Raw genomic sequence first — 21986 nt, forward strand, 5'->3', positions numbered from 1 at the left:
TATCTGTTCAACTTGCAAAAAAAAAAATGAATAATATTAGATAATAAATGAAATTAATTAAAAATAGTTAAACAAAGATGTTACTTTGTAACTTACTTTCATGAGTTGGATGCCGGAAGAAATATTTCTTGGAATGATTTCTCTTTCTACAAAAAAAATAAAATAAAAATAAGTATACAATTAAACAAATATTTTTTTAAAAAATAATGTATCTTTTAGCATAAAAGTTAACTTACTTTGTTTTTGGTAACTCCATGTATATGTCTTAGCCAATCACCCCCACAAAGTAAAGCTTGGGCTGTTTCAGGCAACAATGATGCACGATACGAATCAATTACCCTTGTCCCAGCACTAAATGTTGCTTCTGAAGCCACACTGCTAACAGGTATAGCTAAAATATCTGCTGCCATTCGAGACAATATTGGATACTGCACTCTATGCATCTTCCACCAATCTAAAGAACAAAAGTTGCTTGGAACCTCAGTAGTCTTAAGACGCGCTTTTTCTAGATAGTCTACTAACTCAGAGTTTTTAGGCCCTGAAGTTTCAACTTGGGCACAAAATCCCTCAAAATCTTCCCAAGCATATGTAGACTTTTGGCGGCTGACTTGGCTTCTAAAAGTGTTAGAAGAACTTAGATTTTCAGGATTATCTTTGTTCATTGATTCAGCAACATACTCTTCATAAAGAGTATTGATGATCTCCTTCACTTTTGCTATATTCTCCTTAGCTTCCTTATCAGAATAAAGTCTAGGGAAACAGAATTCAACTGCAAGCATTTTCTTTGTTGGATCAAAAACAGCACCTATAGCCATCAACAAATTGCACTCACCCCAATATTTATCAAACTTTTTCTTCATTCTTTTAACCAAATCCTTAATAAAGTCATCTTCATCATCTACATGACTATCCAATGTTGATTTGATTTTTTGAACTTCTTGAAGAAACAAATTTGAAGTAGGATACTCAGAACCTGAAATAAATTTGAATTCAGATAATCACAATTCACAAGTCACAACCTTAACTAAATTAAAAAAAATATATATTAAAAGAAACAAACCTGAAATAATGTGAGTAGCTGTCCAGAAAGTCTCTAAAATTGAGCAAACTTTGACAACCTTGTCCCAATCATCTTCCAATGGACAACTCTCATAGAAAGGATCACGATCTTTTAGCATCTTGAAAGCTTCTTTGAACTTGAGTGCACAACTTAACATCTCAAAAGTTGAGTTCCATCTAGTTTTACAATCACGAATCAATTTCCTATCTTTCAATTGCAATTGTTGCACACAGTTAGCAAATTGTATACGCCTTGATTCCGACCGGTTCACATATTCCACACTATTTCTAACATCACTAATGATGTTCTGAATCTCATCTAATCCATCTTGAACACACAAGTTCAAGATGTGTGCACAACAACGAACATGAAACAAACGTCCCCCACATACCAAACTTCTTGACCTTTGGAGTGTATCCTTCATGTACCTAATAGCAGAATCGTTACTTGAAGCATTATCAACTGTAATTGTAAACACTTTCTTTTCAATTCCCCACTCTTTCATGCATCCAAATATAGCATCAGAAAGCTGAAGACCTCCCCTCGGTGGTGGAATGTTAATGAAGTTTAAAACTCTCTTTTGCAACCTCCAAGAAGAATCAATCCAGTGTCCAGTGACAACCATATACTCAATCTTCTGATTTTTTTACTTCCAACAATCTGTTGTCAAACTTACTTTACTAACACTTTCAAGATTGTTCTTCAACTTCTTCTTTTCAATCTCATAAACCTGCAAACAATCTGCTTTGCATGTATTTCTACTAATTTTTTTCCACTCCGGCCATCCTTCTTTCATTAATAGGTTAAATCCTGCTTCCTCCAAAATAGTAAACGAATGTTCATGCATCATGATCCAATTAGCAGCACACTCCCTCATTCTTTCCATATTAAAATTTCCACGATGTAATGGAGGAAGGGAGGATGGAACTCCATCACTAGGCATAAAATTTAACTTTGTTTGTTGATCGGTGACCTACAAAGTACAAAGTACAAAACCAATACCATAACTATTAATAATGAATAGAATAATTTAGCTATATAAAAATTTATTTTCAAATTTAAGTACTTACCTTCAAATGTGCCTTTCTCTTAACGCATTTGTCTTGATGCCTCTTGTAGCTAGTTGTTGTGCCCGATTTAGTTAATGCGAAATGATGATGACAATGATTACATTGTACCTTCTGCACTCCATCTATGTCGACCATATGAAAATCAATCCACACACCTGAAGTCTTTTTTCTCTTGTTTGTTTGAAATTCTTGCTCGTGTGTTTCTTCATTTTGTTGTGTGTCATGATCATCTGAATGTAATTCTACTCTTTCAACTCCTTCAGATTGTTCATGTGATTGATTAATAGTTTCATTGCTTTCACCAACCACACTATTTAGAGTGTGTGGATTTTGCAGGACAGATGAATTATCGGTAGACATGCTCACATGCCTAATGGAAAACAGTTACGACATCAAGTTATCATACCTCAATTCAACAACAACTAATCCAATATTCTAGTACCTTACTTTCATATATTTAACAAATTAAGAAACTAATATAATAACCATAATGAACTGGATTATATATTTAACAAATTAAGAAACTGGATTATAAAATTATATTGCTGCAAGTAAATGGATTATATCTTCAATAAGAAATAAATAATGAACTAATATATTCAAGGTTCCATGACAAACTAAACTAATATATTTAACAATAATGAACTAATATATTCAAGGTTCCATAACAAACTAAACTAATATATTTAACAAATTAAGAAACTGGAATACTGGATTATATCTTCAATAGTTAATCAATATAGTTAATCCCAAGAAACTAAACTGGAATATAGCTAAATTGAATCAATACCATAATGAACTAATATATTCAAAGTTTCAATAACGCAAACGTATGAAATATGAATACCTAGAATTATATCTTCTTTTTATATCAAGGTTCCAATAACGCAAACGTATGAATACCTAGAATTATAGCTTCCTCGCGACGGAAACCCTGGGGGTGGACAGAGTCGACGATGTCGTGAATCACCGGCGGCAACTGTCGAAGTTTCTCTACCGTGGACTCGTGGAGGCGTGGAGTCGTGGACGAATACTCGAATAGAAACTGCCAAAGTCTCTCTCGACAGTCGAAACTCGAAATATAAAATATCAAATTCTGAAGGCGCTAGAATTCTAGGGCTTTTGAGTTTTGAGCTTTGACTTTTAAATTTTAAATATTAATTATTATTTTTATATATTTTAATTATATTATACCATATATTATACGGCTCGCGAGCCGGCTCGACGAGCCACGAGCCTAGAGTATCTAGGCTCGGCTCGTGCTCGTTTATTTGACGAGCCGCTCGAGCTCGGCTCGAGCTCGATTTTGACCGAGCTCGAGCCGAGCGTTGACCGAGCCGCTCGTGAGCGGCTCGCGAGCGGCTCGGCTCATTTACACCCCTATTTGTAACGGATGCTTTGATTGCTCATTATGTATATTTATATCATTTGTAATGGACACACCATATATCATGGTGTGGAGATGAATGAAAGGATAACCCTGGCCTTACCTCTCCATTCTATGTATTCATTCTTCCTGTTTTCATATGATTATACGACACGTTATCAGCACGATACTCTACCTCATCCCAAGAATCGCTCCATGTCCAATATCATCTCCATCTAAAATATTCGCAAGTTTCAGGACTGAAGCCATGAAGAATTCTTGGTCGATTGATGTTTTGATCTGCAACCATGGAGTATTCATAGGATTAGAGTTGGAAGAGAATTTCTCCGACGAACCATGGCAGATGTCATATATAGCACCACCGGAAGTGCAACAAAACGGTCTTCTCCGCCGCAACTACACCTCCCTGAAGGACCTCCTGCCCGCCACCGCCGTTAACTCCCCGAGGCCCATGACGCCGGGATCTCACCACGGATCCGAAATCCTTGGTGAATGTACAAACTAGGGTTTTGTGTGCACTCATGGCCACCGCTATCGACGCCGAGAAAATCCCAAATCGCACTTGGACCTTTCCAACAGATATGGGGAGCACCGGGTTCATACTTGGCAAACAGCAGCATTTTTAATCTCTATTCTCTTGATAGTGGAGATAGAGCTATTGTTGATGGGTTCAGAACATATGGATGGATAAAGGAGTCTCAGCTCAGTTGGCTTCGTAGTGTTTCTAAGAGATTTCAGGCCACACAATAACAAGACAACTGCTGAACGACAATCATTTAGCTACATCCCAGGTTTCATCCCCTCATCTTATAAATTATAATGTAATTCAGTTTTCCTAAGTTGAGCTTATTCATACATCCTATGCTATGCTTATTCATATGGGGTCATTACCTTGATTAATTGTGGTTAGTGTATTGCGTTCCTCTTTGGGAGTATGGTTAGGCATTATATTGTGATTCTGTTATGCCTTACTGTTCAAGCTTAGGTAGGGGATTAGGTATTTGAGCCTTCAAGCTATTGCAAATGATAATATTGTTTGATCTCAAATTTCTCTGGGCAAAAACAAATTATGTCCATTATAAGCTGTGCTCAATGTTTATCACCAGGGATGTGCCCAATCTGTCCCACTACTATCTTAGAATTTTCAAAATTTTATCTCCATCTCACTTAATCATGAATTTACATAAAATTTGGGGCATAACCACTGAATCTGGACATTTGATATTGCCATGAAAGGTTAGAGTATATATGATTGTGCGTTTTCCCTAAAATAATGGAATTTGGTGATTTTATTGCGGTCACTGCATACCTTAAAATTCTGACCGGGGCAGTTTGAAAACTAAATTTGTAAAAAATACTTATTGAACCCCTTTTGGTGTGAAATTTTTTCTGGAGAATCTAGACTTGTTATATTTGATGTCTGTAAAAAGATTTTGTTAAAAATATGCTTTGGTTATTCCAGAAAAATTTGTAAAGTTTTGGCAGTGTGCTGCCAATTATTTTTCTGCCTGGAGCAATGTTGGGAAAAATTTCGGGAAAAATACTTTTAGCCCTTGGATTCGCATGAAAATTTTCATGTACGTTCTAGACTTGATGAAATGCATATATGAAAAATTTTGTGCCAAAATGTGTTACCATTTTTTCCCAGAAAATTTTGAAATCCAGGTCAAAATTTTGAAAATTTCTGTCGTTTTCAGCTTGTATATCTTGCTATTTTGTGATGTTTTCATGCTTGTATGAAAGTATGAGATAAAATGAGAGCTTTCTTGGAAAAGTGCTGTTTTTGACTCCCCGAAATAGGAATGAATGGGCTCGACAGTGAACATGTGCTCATTATTCTTCGGCGAACGGTACTTCTCTCATTTTATTTCCTCATTTATGAATTAATTGAATATCTCTTGTCATGTCATGCCTTGTGTGTACCAAACATGATACTTTTTATTAAAATGAATGTGCATGACTCAATTGAGATTTTGGTGTCCAAGACATAAGGGACAATTATATCACATATTGAATATACTTATCTTTAATTGATAATATTTGGCCTATAATCTTTTGATCAGGCTTATATAAGAGAATTTGTTATTTCTCTTGTTGGCAATTAATTATTTGCTATAGGCCATAGCTATTGTGATTTATCACGCAACGTATAAGTGAGACAATAGCATGAATTCTCAATATGGTTTTCATTGTTAGGTTGCACATGTCGTTGCTAAACCTTAATTTGATCTTGTGATATCGATTAGATGATATAAGTCTAAATATTGTGATATATAGCATAAATATTGGATATAGCTTTGCCCAGAAGGCGAATTTGTTGCACTAATTATAGGGTAACAGCACCAGGACAAATTCCCCAAATGTAAAATTGACTTGGTACTTATTTAAAAGTCAATTGTTATTTGTCCAAATTCAAGTTTATTGGTTGCGCTAATTTATTATAGCATTAATGTTTCACATGAGTCTTTGACATTGAAATAAATATCAAATTTGAGTATTTATACAAAAGGATAGTACCTAATTTTTTTTAATATAGTTTTGCCCAGAAGGCAAACTAAGAACGTTAATTTATCTGTCACTCGTTATCTTGCATGACATTTATGATAGTTATATTGTACTCCAGTAGTAGTACATGACAAATTACACTAAGTGTTTTGAATGTCACTGATTTTTTGTTGAAAGATATCAAAAACTTAGTTTCCTTTTGCCAGAACATACTCTCTGAGTTTTGAATCTTCCCTACTTGACAATGTGTTTGGTCATTAGGCTTTTTAAAAAAAAAAAAGGTCTGAAAGATTCTGAATATGAATTGATCCTTGAGTGACTAATGTCTCATGACTCGTGAATGAAGTCTGCAACTTCTATTTTTAATGCAATGCTACTATGCAAAAATGTTATGTGTTTAACAGCTAAAAGTGAGTCACACAATGTTGGTTTGCCTGAAGCAAATAAATTGCTAATATTTGGCGTTTAATCTCCCTAAGATTGTCGAATGTTTCAATCATTTTGTTCAATGTGTATGCTTGCCCTATCAAATTTTATATGCCACTTGTGGTAAATTTCATATACATTTGACAACTTATTATGTTGTGATAATCTTTACATTTTTAGAGACCCATTTTTTTTTTTAATTATGGCATGACTAATTGGGTCTCTTAGGGCAAACATAGTGAGTTAGATATTACAATTTCTTATCCACATGAGTACTTTATAGAGCATGTGTGAAGGAAAAATTACTGAATTATATGTTTTGGGGATATACTTTTGTTTTAAATCCAAATCTAACTCACTGCATATCATGTTATAAATATATTCAATGGACATTTATTTGTAACGGACATAACGGATGATTTTATGGCTCATTATGTTTATTTATGTCCTTTTGTATTAGTTATATATGGAAGTGTATTTCATGTAATATATAGTAGATGATGAACACGCAGATGAATGAAAGATCAGCCTTCCCTCTCCATTCTCTATTCCTTCTTCTTACTTGCGTTTATATTATTTTATAACACGTTATCAGCACGATTGTTAGAGGTACCATATTTTATATGGGGTGTCTGATTATACAACTGTACACACAATGCAGTCAACGTACCTTTGAACAATAAATGGAGTCCCGAGTTGGATCATTTTTGCTTTTTATTCTGGTTTCGGGGGTTATTTTAACACGTTATCAGTACTTGCTCTACCACCACCTCCCGACCAGCCCCAATTGCCGGTGCGCGCTACCTTTGGCGCGATATGTCCCTCAAGGATTGTTATGCCTAGTATATGGTTTCAAAATAAACATTTCTCTATTTGCGTTATTATTTATAGTGCGCAGTCTATTTCAAATATATCACCACCACAACGTACCTCTAAAAAAACTACCAAAGAAGCCTCTGTCTCTTGATTAGCTAATACCAAGAGCACATGATAGGAGACCAATGCATATCCTTAGGTACGCTGACTGCATACTTAATTAATGAAGATTGTTTCTCGGCATTAGGGGGAGATAAGAGTTCAAATTTAATAGAATGCCAAGAAATTTCATAGAATGAAAATATCTTCATTATTTAAATCCATGTACTAGTTAGACTGAACTGGAAGTTCAAAAGATAATCTATTTGCGATATTAGCAAATAATCTGCCAAATACATATCTTGATCATACTGATCATAAAAGAGTGACTAGGTCCCATATACCTTCCCCAACTTGGACTAAATATATCGATACTCCTTGATACCAGAAGTATAGGAGATCCATCGGTGTAAGAAATAAGAATCATTATAATAGATCTAGTATAAAAATATTGTCACTCTTGAAATAGCATTGAATAATTTAGTCCTGAAGACGCTCGTCCAGATGACAAGAAACCTTAGTCAATTTATAGGTGCACCAAACAAACACAATACTAGAGATGCGGAACGACCAGATCAAAATATCTTTGGGAAATGTATAGAATCTGGTTGTTTTAGAAATTGTCATTACTTTTACAAATATGGGAGACATTTATAAAAAGGTTATAGTTGTCGACAACACAATTGCCCTTACAAATTGCTCCGTTATATGATAATAATCTGGATCCAGAGTTAGGCACCGGAAGTGTCATGACTATTTAACGTATAAAGGAGCAATTAAGGCATAGCTTGACTCGCTAAAATGGATAATTCTCTTTATAATAATACACCATTTGAGCGTTAACCCTGAAGGTTACATATGGGTGTGTGCATGAAAGAGAAATAAGAATAATGAGGTGATGAAGCGAGTTTGTAGCCTATGGGTTCACGCAGAGACCCTTAATTGATTTTAATCAAATATACTCTCCCACGGTAAATGGCATTAAGTTCCGCTACATAATACAATTGGCAGAATAATAAATTTAGATATGAAGTTAAATTTATTTTGAGAAATCCTGGATGGATTCATAATTCTCGAAATGAGGATTTATTTAAGTATTATTATGTGTCATTATTTACTCTTTAAAGGGTTACGAATGGAGTTAATATCCTCATTGAAGGAATAATATGTACCATTGTGTGCTCGATAAATGGTTGATAATGAACTTATTTATTATTTATTATCTCAGTCAAGATTGATGGTGTAAACATCAATGGAATATATAAAGAGCTTGATAATGTCAGTTCATGTTTAAAGACTGAGACTTTTGAAATAAAAAGCTTGTGAGAGCTATAAGTATTATCTCGACTTAAAGATCGAGTTTTTCTTTGAAGATTTTTTTATATACACCAGTCAGCCTACATCTAAAAATGCTTTTTCACATGTCTATATGCATATAAGTGTCATGTTTTTATCAAACTAAAGGTTGCCTAATAATCTCTTGAAGCAGATAAGGGACCTTTTTGGACTCGAAGTCCCTTACTTCATTATCATTGGAGTACCATTATAGAACCAGAAGTTCCATAACCGCAACATATTTGCGATGAAATTGCTAGCAAAATCTAGTGCTCCCCTACAAATGAAGTACTTGAATAATGATTAACATATCCTCCAGTATCTTCGAGATACAAAGACATGACATTTATGTAAGAAACCATGATACGGTTTTAATAGGCTACTTGGGTACTGGCAGTTTTGTTTGATCCCTGTCATGCCAAGTCCAAACTGGTTATACAATGAATTTCCCTAAATGTTCAAAATGAGGACAAAAACACTTGTGTTGTACAAATGTTATATGAGCTCTAGAAGAGCCATAAGATTATTAGATATTTACTCTAGTGACAATCCAGAAGATTTGTCCAATCCATTTGTTCAAATTTTTGAAATATATGTAGAACTTGAAGATTGTTATCTTCAGGGGGAGACGAGAAGTACATTTACTCGAATCAATCCGGAAGATTGAATGTAAAATCCTGAAGATTGGGTCTTGACGACTAATGATTGTACTCTTTTCTTTAGCTAAAGCTTTTTCCATACTGGGTTTCCTTAGCTTAAGGTTTTTAATGAGAAGGCTAAAACAAGAATACACATACATCATGCACTATTTTCTTCAATTAGGTTTTTTTCACGTGGTTTTCCTAATGAGGTTTTTAACGAGGCATGAGTATGATATATGAATGTAAATGGGAAAAAGTTGCAAAATAATTGCTTAAGTAGACAAACCCCAAAATCCTGAAGATTATGCCGATTGTGCCCTGAAGGCTATTGGTTGTACTCTTTTTCCCTTAGTTAAGTTTTTCCCACAGGGTTTTCTTAAGTTAAGGTTTTTGATGAGGCGACCAATACAATATATGTTTTTACATATATCATGTACTCTTTTCTTCAACTAGGTTTTTTTCCCACGTGGTTTTCCTAGTGAAGTTTTTAATGAGGCACGAATATATTTTCTATTGTACATTTTCTTGTCTAGGTTTTTCCCACAGGGTTTTCCTAGCAAGTTTTTATCGAAGCAAGATTGTGGACAAATAATGTCCAAGGGGGAGTGTTATAAACATATTTAGTGGACATTATTTGTAACGGATGTAACGGATGCTTTGATTGCTCATTATATATATTTATATCCTTTGTAATGGACACACCATATATCATGGTGTGGAGATGAATGAAATGATAACCCTGGCCTTACCTCTCCATTCTCTGTATTCATTCTTTCTGTTTTCATATGATTATACGACAATATAAATGTTATCCGTTAGTTAAATGACGATTAAAGGAATTGACTCATTTCAAAACTATTATAAATGTTATCCGTTAGTTAAATGACGATTAAAGGAATTGACTCATTTCAAAACTATTAGCTGTATTCGATCAGTTAATTTTGGAGTTTTGCTTCTGATAACATTATCCTTTGGAAGTCTGTCCTTTTCTCTACCCCTCCCCTCAACTTTTATAAGAAACAACCGTACAATATATTACTCCGTATATAATATTATTACTATCAGTCTATCACCAATAATAATATTGTAAATAATGGTGTCATGAATAAGCTTGTAATTGTACATGTACAATGAATGTAAAGTACAAGAAACATCTCTGAGATACCACGTCATTTGACAGCCCAATCAATCAAATTTAAAGAGATAAAAAGATCTATTGGCTAATGTATATTACGGAGTAATTTATTTGCTCAGAAAATACTTGGTGTATTCTCATTTTAAACTCCCAACTTGTACTCCCTCCCACATACTTTTGATGTAGACATTTTGCTGTGGACCCACATGATAAAAATAATCAATCATAGTTTACCACCTCAAGGAATATAATGAGGGAGTAGAATTTTGGGAGTCTATGTAATAGAACTCTATTTGCTCTTTAGCCAATAAATATTTTCTCTCTCCCAAGTGTTTAAATTTGATCGGTTGAGTGACATTGTATCAGATTGTTATGCCGTAGAATCGTGTCCACCTTGCAAGGTGGACACGATTCTATGTTTATAATTACTAAAATCTATCATAATTATAAAATTTTAGGTTTATAATTTTTGAAGTTCATATTTACCATTATTGAACTCTATATTTACAATTACAGAACTCCATGTTCATAATTATAAAATTCTATGTTCATAATTTTTGAACTTCATATTCACAATTACAGAACTCTATATTCACAATTACAGAATTTTATATTTATATTATAATTATAGAACTCTATGTTCATAACTCTATGTTTATAATTACATAACTCTATGTTCATACTTTTTGAACTCTATATCCACAATTATGACAATTTTGGAACCGTGTCTACCTTACAAGGTGAACACAGTTCCACAGCATAATTTGCCCATTGCATCTCGGTATATACAGTCTTATCTCTGGCAAATTATTGTGTGGACCATGATCCACACAGTGTTATGTGAACCATAACAAAAAGTACATTTTCAATATACTAAATATATATTATTTTTGTACTGAATATACACTATACAATATAATGTACACTTCATACAAACATAATGTACATCCTCTAAATATAATGTACATTATTTTACAGTATACAAAATATGGTAGGTGCACACTAATGATTGCTTATCTCCTATTTGGGCTACTTAATTATGGACCATTTCATTAGACAGGCCCAAACAGACCAACCCAAACTTGTTGAGTTAACTTGCGTCAATTATCTAATCTAGATGACTAGATTAATAAAATTTAAAAATTTAAAAAGAAAAAATAAAATAAAAACTGAGTGAGAAAAAACAAGGAGAATGAAACTGAATTACAGTGGCGTGAGGCGGGGCAATTTGAGATTCTACTCGGAGAAGAAGAGAAAAATGTCAACTGAAAGGCATAGTTCTGGGACCTTCGCATCTCCTGAAGAAAATACTCTGTGAGTACACACGCAAATTACATCTACATACTCGTTTGTTTGCATGTCTACCATTTTGGTGGTTGATTTATAATCAGTAGTTGATATTCTAGGGTTATTATCATGATTCTGATATTACAGAAAATTGCCTGAAATTTCTGATTAACTTAGCAATTTCTATGGTGTTGTACAAAATTTATTTAGCGATAGTAGCTTGTGTTTCTTAATGCTACAACGAACAAGGAGGTCCAGGAAGATCAACGCTTCCACATGAATCAAAGCGCTCAAAATTCAGTAGATTAGCTCAATAATATGTTTTCTGAGTTCGGTTTATAAATGGAATGCGATGAAGGAGTTTTGCTTGAGCTCAGCTCTTTTACTCTAGTCACAGTGGAATATAAGGTCTCAAATTATATCATATATCAGCAGTAGAGCTTGAACTCAGTTTATGATTGTTTGGATTTGAATTGGTAGGTGAACATAATTGTGAAGTTCATTTATTCAGCTTGACTTGATTTAGCTCTCTTCCACCTGATATGATGCAAATCCTAAAATCCTCAACTGATCACAAATCCAGTAGGTTTTAATGCAGTAGTTACTAGTTATTTGGCTATTCAAAAATTTGAAAATGTTGATAGCATGAACTCAAAGAAGATTCTAATGTGCTGCAGTTTCTTTCTTCGGTGTGAGTTTTTACCCATTCTGTGAACAATAATTGGATTTTCCTTCTCTTAACCTTTCAAAACATTTGATATACATGGATTTCAGTTTTCTGTATAGAACTTTTCTATTAGAAAGTGCATTACTTGAAATTTTCAACTTCTTGTTGCTGAAGAAGTGATTGCTCTTTATTCTGTTTTAGATTCCTTGACATACTACACGAGGCACCTTTATTTGGTCATCGGAAGCCTACAAGGATTGTTGGGAGCATTCTCTACTGTTTTCTATTGGCAAGTGTTGGTTCTTTTTCTTGTATGATCCACTGTAGAATATCACAAAAATCATTTTAGAGAAAGTTGAGTTTTTTCAACTTTAGGCAGGTTTTGCTAGTTTGGCTGTTGGAGCTACTTGGATATTTCATCCTATAAAAGAATTAGTTTCTCCCCTGCTGTGCAGTTTTAATGTTATCCTTCTGTTTACCACAGGTATTCATGAAGCCATTCTCTCTTTTGGCTGTTTGTTTTTAATATGATTAGTTCTCCTGCACCCCACCCCAACAGCACAAATATTTTTCATTTCTAAAACATCACTCTGGTTGACTTCCATTTGACTTTTTACCCATTACATAATCCTTTTGTAATGTGTGTGCATGTATTATGCAGGCATTTTTCAACAATACCTAGTATACCAAGTGAAAAAAATCCGACTACAGGTTGTTATTTCTTTGCTGTTTAATCAGAAGCATGGAATATCTTGTTTACTTTTAATTTATACTGGGATTCATCCCTATGAGTATTTATTTGTAGGGCTACTACATTTTCAGCCAGAAGTTGAAGCATATAATCCGTTTACCATTTGCCACGATTGCTTATGGTATGTATTATTGCATATATATAGATGTACTATATGTTATCTAAATCTTTATCACCAAGGGACAAGGGTTATTGAACTTAGAGATAGGTAGATAAAATAACCTAGATGTTGCTTCATTTCATAGCTGCTTATAACTTGTAAGTCCTGGTACAAAAAGTGTAGCCATTATATAAATTTACATCCTGTCTATACTTGTTAGAAGCATGACTAACTTAAATAAGTAATGAAGTAGGATCGGGAATTTGTTTTCTTTTTTCTCGTATGCTTTTTATGCTGTACGGAGTATTTCTAGAAATCTATTGCAAAGGTTATGGCAACTAGTGTTAATACTTTTTTGGTTTACTTAAACCTTGACATGCCTTCAATAACACTTAACTGCATTTAACAACTTGAATCATCCATGTATGATAATGTATTGATTGACAGGAACTGCTGCAATGCTGCTTGTCATGGTTTGGAAACCACACATTAGCTTTCTATCCACGTCTACAATACTCAGGTTTCATTTTAGAACATTCAGAAGATGTTACCTGGATAGTTGTCTCCAAATACTTTTATGCTTAATTTTTTTTACTCTGACATGGGGCAGTAGTGTTCACCTTCATTGCCCCTTTTTTCGAGGTAAAATCTAAGGTTCTGTTCAAGATAACTAATATATTTAAAACTTTCAGCATAAAATAAAGTGCTAATAGCACCAATACCCAAACCTTTTGTAAAATTAGCAATTTTATCACATTCTTCTAAATTTGCGACTAAATTGAAATATTTCAAACCAGAATCAATTTTATTCAATCTATGTTTTTGGTCAAAACAAAAATTGATTATATATATATACTAGTAGTTGCACCCGTGCGATGCACGGCAATATTATTATGGTGCAAGATATAACACTTTGATAGATTAAAGATATAGTACCGATAAGGTTGAAGATATAGTAAATAGACAAAATATAATTTATTCGCCTTCCACAAATAAAATAATTACACATTCGCGTTCCAGTGCGGTCAGGCCTTAACATGTGGTCAGTGCGGCCGCACCATTAGGTATGCAAACACGCACCAATAGTGTTAGGAAACACACAACAAAAAAATGCACCAATGCACCAAAAAACGCACCATTAGGTATGCATAAACGCACTACACAGTGTTCGGAAACGCACAATTAGGTGTGGGGAGGTATGATGCATTTTTTGGGTGTGTGGTGCATTTCATTGTTGTGCGTTTTCTAACATGAATGGTGCGTTTTTACATACCTAGTGGTGCGGCCGCACCGACCACACGTTAAGGCATGACCGCATTTGAGCTGACATCTATATATATATATATATATATATATATATATATATATATATATATATATATATCGTAAGAAGCACCAACATGGCAATCCTGTTAGCAGAAATCAACACAAGTTTTGAGGAAAAAAAAGAATTAGATAAATGTGATTCTTGTTTGAGACATTTGAAATTTAGAATTTGATTGACAAGAGTAAAGTGTTGGATATAATTGTACTGGATTTTTCTAAAGTTTTGGATATCTGATGCTATTAGACCTAAAGTAAAAGTTGATGCGAATTCTAGTAAATATTCCACGAAATATGTTCCAAACCAATAACCTATGTTTACTTTAGGACCATCTTCTTGGTCTAAGGTCACAGTTTTAGAATGATCTGTCATAAGTACTTTGCAATGTGAAATGCAAAAACTTAAAAGTTGCATCTGCTGCTACACTTAGATGGAGATTAGCTATTACAATGGCTCAATGATGGTGCACAATTTTCTGATCAGTTGATGACTTGATGCTTGCCTCTAACATTTGCAGGATCATTTTATTGGTCGAAGTTGTATGTGCTAGTTCCTTCATCAGTGCTTATATTGGTGAGTAAATAAACAAGTATGGTCAAACTTGTTTGTTTTTACATACATCATTTTGTTTCCTAAAGACATGTTATCATTTGTCAAAAGTAACAATTAGTCAGCATAGCTGCATACTCCTTGAAAAGGTTATAAATTGCTTGTGTTAGTTTACGGTGATATCCAGAATATGTCATTTCTGAGATTATAGGTTAAGGTGGGGTTTTTTCATTGTAAATAATCATGTGTACCTGCAGGTTATGTCTATCAGTACAATTCACTTGATTCTCAACCTGATGTTCTAAAATCACTTTATTCTCCTCTTCAACCGTCTAGTTCTTTGGAAGGTTTGAGGTACCTCTTGGATCCAGCTAGCCATTTTTAATTTTGATCCTGCCTAGAATATCGTGATTTAATATCTTCAAATGGGACTGTAATCCTTATCAGTTTATCACAGCTTTACTTGAATTGGTTTCGTTGTAGTCCATTTATAACCATGCTTCCTTCAAATCTTTAAGCTTAACAACAATACTAGGGATCATGTGGGATCACAGGTATCATGATGGGGGTCGACTTTCTGATCAGCAAATGGCTCTATTGCAATATCAACAAGAAAATATTCACTTTCTGAATGAGGAGGTATGTAGTAAACTAGTAATTGATCAGTGGTGGCCTTGGTGGATATAATCTATGTTTTTTGGGTGATATGGGGAATTCAATTATTGGTCTTCTCCACGAAAGTAACGGGTGATAGTGTGATACCCACCTGTGTGTCTTCAAAACCAAAAACCCCCAAAAAAAAGAGAAGAGAATATCAAGAGTTCATTGTTGTATATCAAATGATTTTTCCTGCTTGAGTGATCCCACTCTTGAGGGGCAGAATGAAATTCTATCACTGTATTATTCATGACACCTTCAGTGTGTTTATGTTACTGAAAGATGAAGTGTGAAATTTTGTGAGGAATCCTAATCTCTGTATTTCTTTTGTAGATTCTTAGATTGCAAGAATGCTTAAGCAAATATGAAGGATCTAATGATGGGAGTGCACCTCAGGTAATGGACTAATGAATTAATGATCATCCTCACCATGGTACCAAGTGCCTTTTTGCAAGGAAGATTTTTTGTCTAACTTTTATAGAAGAAAATCTTGATTACGTAGCTTTAGTGCATGTTGGGTGCGAAGAAATCTTTGTATATAACTTTGATATTGATCGTGAAAACAGCATTGGGTATATTAGGCGCCTTTAGAACTGAAAACCATAAATCCGTGCATGATTTTTTCCTATTCAGTTTCTGCTAGTATTTCTCAAAGATGAATATTTGCCATCTTAGGTGAGGTCACTAGTGTTTATTGAAGCAAGTAAATAATGCAAAATAGTGGCACTTGCAGGTTGATCTTGCTCATCTATTGGCAACTAGGGATCAGGAGTTGCGTACAGTTTCAGCTGAGGTACTGTATGACTTATTATCCTTTTCGTCATTTGGGATTTTTTTATGGACTGTCTGATAATTTTAGTACATGTGTACAAAAGTGATGGATTTCTCACTTACGTGTTCGATGCTTTATGTTTGTTCAGATGAATCAAATGCAATCTGAGCTAATACTTGCTCGATCTCTGATTGCCGAGAAGGATGCTGAGATTCAACGTGTACGTAATACGAACAATCAGGTATGCTTAATGTTGTGTTTTTCAATTTATAGTTCTTATTATTCAGCATATTAAACCCAAAAAGCATGCCAATAGCTCATTAGACATTAATTTTGTGATGTTCTGAAGTATGTGGAGGAAAATGAAAGGCTTAGAGCTATTTTGGGGGAATGGAGTAGCCGGGCAGCCAAAGTAAGTACATTATTCTTCTCGAAATACTGATCAATACCTTTTCCGCAATTCGATATTAACAATTGTTTCCGGTGGACAAAAGCTTGAGCGTGCATTAGAGGCAGAAAGGATGTCGAACTTCGAATTGCAAAAGAAAGTTAGACTCTAAGAAGCCAAAGTCCAAACACGTGAAGGAATGTAGCAATCATAGCTTGTGTTCATACCATCTTGAATTCCAGTAATGATATGTTGCTTTTGATTCTTTGTATTCTTTTCATCTTCACACTTATATCGAACTATGTTATCTGAAAAGATGATCGTGATCCCACTTCACTGTTGTAGATCTTGTCTTCAACATAATGTCTTTACGATTCTCTTGAGCCAGGTTCCAGATTCATGCATGGTACATGGAATAGCAAGTTCTTAGATTGGAGCAAGTGAGTTTCCGCAAGTTTCTTGAAAGGTAACGTCTTTGAAATATGAATGAAAATGCTTACTCTTGAAAATTTTTGTGTATCAGTCTTTTTCTAATGATCATTGAAAATTTGGAATGTAATTTTTATTTTTTATTTTATAAAAAAGAGTGGCTCTTCTCTGAGAACATCTCGCGGGTTGGGTCAAAATTGAAATGTAATACTAATCATGAATAAAGTGGGGAAACCGTAATACTTTTGAATAATAATGTAATACTTTTAAATCAAAATGTAAAAAAGGTTACATTTATCCATATAAGTATTACACTTTTCCTTCTAAGTAACAAACAATTTATTCATGATTAGTACTACATTTTTAATATAAATATTATATTTTTCTCTTGACCTAATCCGTCACGAACAAGGATCCGTGAGACGGTTTCACACAAATTTTTGTTATGAAAAAAATGTTTTGCATCAGTCTTTTTCTAATGGTCATTGAAATTTTGTAATTTAATATTTAAAATGTTTTGACTTGAACATGTTATTTATTAAAAAGAAAAGTGATGATTTCACATATACAATTACATAAATCTGAATTAATTCACGCCAACGATGTCAGCAGAAAGCTTGTAAATTGTAATGCCTCTTATGGGGCGTTTGGTTGGAAAGAATGATAATTCCATTTCCATCTAATTTTCACATAATTTTGAAGATAAATAAATTCTTTTGTTTGGTTGGAAGGAATTTTAATTTTGTGGAATTGAAATTTCTAGGAATTCTATTTCTACAAATTAAATATTAAAATTTAAATTACTACTTTATTTCCACGTTATTCATCTCCCATTAAATTATAATTCATTTTCCACGTAATTTCCTCTCCAACCAAACGCCTTAACCATGGTTTTCTAAAATAGTATAGATAGGTGATTACTATGGCAAGTTAACCTGAAGGGTGTGGTTGAGTGGAAGGAACTCATTTATCTTTAACCAAAGGTCAATGGTTCGATTCTTGGCTTTGGATTCGTCTGTGTCCGACGGTGGAAATCTTGTATATACCAAAAAAAAAAAAAAAGACTGGCAAGTTGATTTTTTAACACCATGATGTTAAGTTAATTTTTTTGCATTTTATTTTATTTTTTTAAAATATGATGGTAAGTTAATTTTAGAAGTCAAATCTGATAGCGAAATTGATCATAACTAAAAGTATAAGAAGAAATAATTAACAAAATGGTAAGCTGATTATTACATTAATAAAAGTCCACGTGCTAATTGTCAAATACCGGAAGGCATAATAATATTGTGGATGTAAGTTGGTGTTGTAGATTTGTAGGCGTGCGTGGCCACCTTTGTGTCTCGGTTTTTTTGTGGTGGTTTGGCAAAGTCGTTAGATTTATTCAATTCCGTGAGTAACTTATCCAACCTAATCCTCTCTTATCTTTAAAGGATGGGATTATAATTGACCCGACAGATATACCAAAGATTCTGCCCATAATTGCTGTCTTCATAACATAAGCTTTCCAATTGGTGGACCTATTTGCTCTCATCCATTTTATACTCCCCCCTTCTTTTATTCACTCTCTAAGTTATCATGTTGGTTGCTCATCCTTTCTCTATTGCCACAAATTATGACACTCCTCCTTTAGCGACCCACCACCATAATCTATGTCACGATCGCTTTGCAAATTGATTTAATTAAGATTTCGAGATCCAACATTCTGGATAGAGTAACGAGTATCGAAGAATATTTTAAATGAAATTCAATAATAATTTAACTTTGAATTAGTCAGGATATTGGATATTAAACTGGTCTAATAAGTCAAATCCAACGATTATTCATGAGTTCAGTGGGATAGTCCCAATTACTGGCCCAAGCTTAGGTTTGTTAGGCATGTGTATCATACAAATAATGTCATTTAATGCTCACATGTAAAGCTGCTGTCACCGCAACATAACTGACAAGGTGTCACTTGAAAACTCAATGTTATATATATATATGTGTGTGTGTGTGTGTGTGTGTGTGTGTGTGTGTGTGTGTGTGTGTGACTTAGAATATCGAGAAGGTTGTAGTATAAATAGTAATTATGCATGTTATATCTGGATCTGACTTTTATTATTACTGTTGTTATTATGTTGCTTTGTTAGCAAATAATTGAACTCGGATCACTTTCACATAGTCTAAGATTGCAGATGTCAAAAGAACAAACATTAGAATACAAAAATAAGCAAAAATAAAATTGTGTGCATTAGGAAATTATTATTCAATGTATGTATCAAATATTAAAATTAAATGGATTATAATACTTATGAAAAAGGTTCAAAATAGTCATTCAACTACATGAGAGTGAAATTGGTTCGCTTAACTAAAAAAATGCAATTGATCTTTATAACAAGTCAAATTTATACAATCAAATCAATTTGACAGATCACTGATATAATGAGTAAAATTGTTGATGTGGCATTTAAAATTTTAAAAATTATTATTTTTTAAGTATGCTGAGTTGGACCAACGTTTTTCCAAAAATTAAACAAAAAATATTTAAAAAGAAAAACAAATTTTGTTTGTCTCTGGTGTTGGAGATGATGAACTTTTCTTTGTCTCTAGTACGGAAGAAGAAAAAAGTGGTGAATCGGTATAAAAATAATTTAAAATTAAAAATAAAAAGCCGCATAGCCTAGTGATCAAGAATTTGACTTTGGGGCCAATTGCTTTTTTTTTTTTTTTTTTTTTTTTTTTTTTAGCTGAATCACCCAATTGTATTTTTGTATAGTTTAGTTATTATTTTGAACATTTTTTTCTAATACTTAACTATATTTGTTAAAAAATATATAAAACGAAGTAACATTTAACTATATGTATATGTATAATTAATGCAAGCACGCCACATTTATGAAACCTCACAACTCTATCATAATCAATAGGTCCTAATCATACGATTTCATGCCGAGAGCCCACATCAAATTACCTAATAGTCAAGTTGTTGATAGTACAAAATCAGTAACATGTCAAACATGCCAAATGTTCACAAACAACACATAAATATCAATTACTAAATTAAGAAGACAAAATCGTATACAATAAACCTTGACAAACCAATTATATTTGTTTTTTTTTTTTTTTGTTTGTTTTTTGTTTTTTGTTTTTTGTTTTTTGCGTGGAGAAAGACCCGTATCCTACGGGAGAGAAAAGAAACAACTACCAAATTCTAGTTGCGCTTGCCCCAAAGGCGTCCGCCGCGAGGACAGGATTTAAGCTTAACGGCGGTAGGTCGAGCCAAGTGGTCCCCCAAACCGTAGTTTGCCCCAAGTTAGCTAGATGATCTGCATGTTTGTTTCCCGCGCGCAAAGTGTGCCGGAAGATCACATGTTCCATGCTAGTAGCCAGGAATCTATAGTCCTTAAAGATAGACGAAGAGCACTCTTCGGTGATCATATCGCCACTCATGGCTGCCACCACTGATTCCGAGCCCAGTTTGAAGATGACCATTTTTAAATCCCTGTCCTTTGCCAGTCGTAGATCTTCCCTTAGGCCCCACAACTCTGCGGCAAAGCTATTTGAAATCCCAATGCTTGTGATAAACCCAAAAAGCCATTCCCCTTTGTGATTGAATTTGTGTTTTAAAAAAAAATGTATATTCATATTTGTACGACACTTTATCGATGATTCACATACATAATTATCCAATGCATGTATCAAATATTAAAATTAAATTAATTATGATACTTAATTACATGTATATAAATAAAAAAAGTATAGTACAAAATAACATTTAACTATATGTATATGTATAAACTAATGCACGCACGATGCACGCATGATAACATAACAAACCAATCATAATAGTGGGGCACAACCATATGGTTTCGTGTCAGAGCGCCGAATTAATAGTTCTGTTAACATTACTGTAGAATCGATAATGTCTTGAACATGACAACTATTGACAAACCAATCGTATTCAACGAGCTGAGACCAATAATATGATATATTTCATGTTGGAAAGCACACATTTAATCAAATTACCTAACGATAATCCAACTATTGACACCACATAATCAACAATGTGACAGGTAATAAAATATATGATGGATAAACACCCTTTAAAAAGTTGCTGTGAATGAAACCCATTCAAGACTCAATTCATCTCATGAAGCGTGTTACTAATGTAATATGCATAAATATATTGAGTGATGCCCCAAAAGAAATTGCCAAGTAGATGGTGCACTAAGCATGATTCGAGTCCACTATTTAATATCTTCTTAATACAATTTATCTATTTTATATAATTTAAGAAAGAGTTAATTCTAAGAATTGTCCTTGACTATTGTCATTGACTAATTTTTATCAATCGATTTTCAATTGGACCATAAATGGTCCCTTAACTATTAATCTTTACCAATTTTTAGAGTAAATACCCAAAATGGTCCCTCGACTATAGCTAAATTCACAAATTGGTCCTTGACTTTCAATTTCAACCAATTAAGTCCTTAACTTTGTAATTTTAACACAATTTGGTCCTCTGTCTATTTGACCGTTTGTTGACTGTGATTTTTGAGGATATATATGTAATTTCATGGTCCATCATCGGTTTTTTAATGTTCCG

General features: G+C 33.6%; 2 protein-coding genes across 2 annotated transcripts; one reads left to right on the top strand and one right to left on the bottom strand.

The window, feature by feature from the left end:
• Window positions 1-227: 227 nt before the first annotated feature.
• Window positions 228-1836, bottom strand: LOC109147867 (zinc finger BED domain-containing protein RICESLEEPER 2-like). The gene is made up of 2 exons (XM_019295525.1): window positions 1061-1836; window positions 228-973 (listed from the first exon to the last, which is right to left on the bottom strand). Exons 1-2 carry the CDS (start codon window positions 1683-1685, stop codon window positions 228-230), a joined length of 1371 nt encoding a protein of 456 aa, XP_019151070.1. The 5' UTR covers window positions 1686-1836.
• A 9801-nt stretch (window positions 1837-11637) lies between these two features.
• Window positions 11638-17346, top strand: LOC109148136. Its single transcript, XM_019295939.1, has 14 exons — window positions 11638-11788; window positions 12630-12717; window positions 12804-12912; window positions 13090-13139; window positions 13234-13300; window positions 13727-13799; window positions 15121-15176; window positions 15410-15506; window positions 15707-15791; window positions 16143-16205; window positions 16543-16602; window positions 16730-16822; window positions 16931-16993; window positions 17076-17346. The coding sequence occupies exons 1-14, from the start codon at window positions 11667-11669 to the stop codon at window positions 17139-17141; spliced, it is 1092 nt and encodes a 363-aa protein (XP_019151484.1). The 5' UTR covers window positions 11638-11666; the 3' UTR covers window positions 17142-17346.
• The last annotated feature ends 4640 nt before the right edge of the window (window positions 17347-21986 follow it).

This window comes from Ipomoea nil, unplaced genomic scaffold (assembly GCF_001879475.1).
Source record: "Ipomoea nil cultivar Tokyo-kokei standard unplaced genomic scaffold, Asagao_1.1 scaffold2036, whole genome shotgun sequence".
In the NCBI taxonomy this organism is placed as follows: Eukaryota; Viridiplantae; Streptophyta; class Magnoliopsida; order Solanales; family Convolvulaceae; genus Ipomoea; species Ipomoea nil.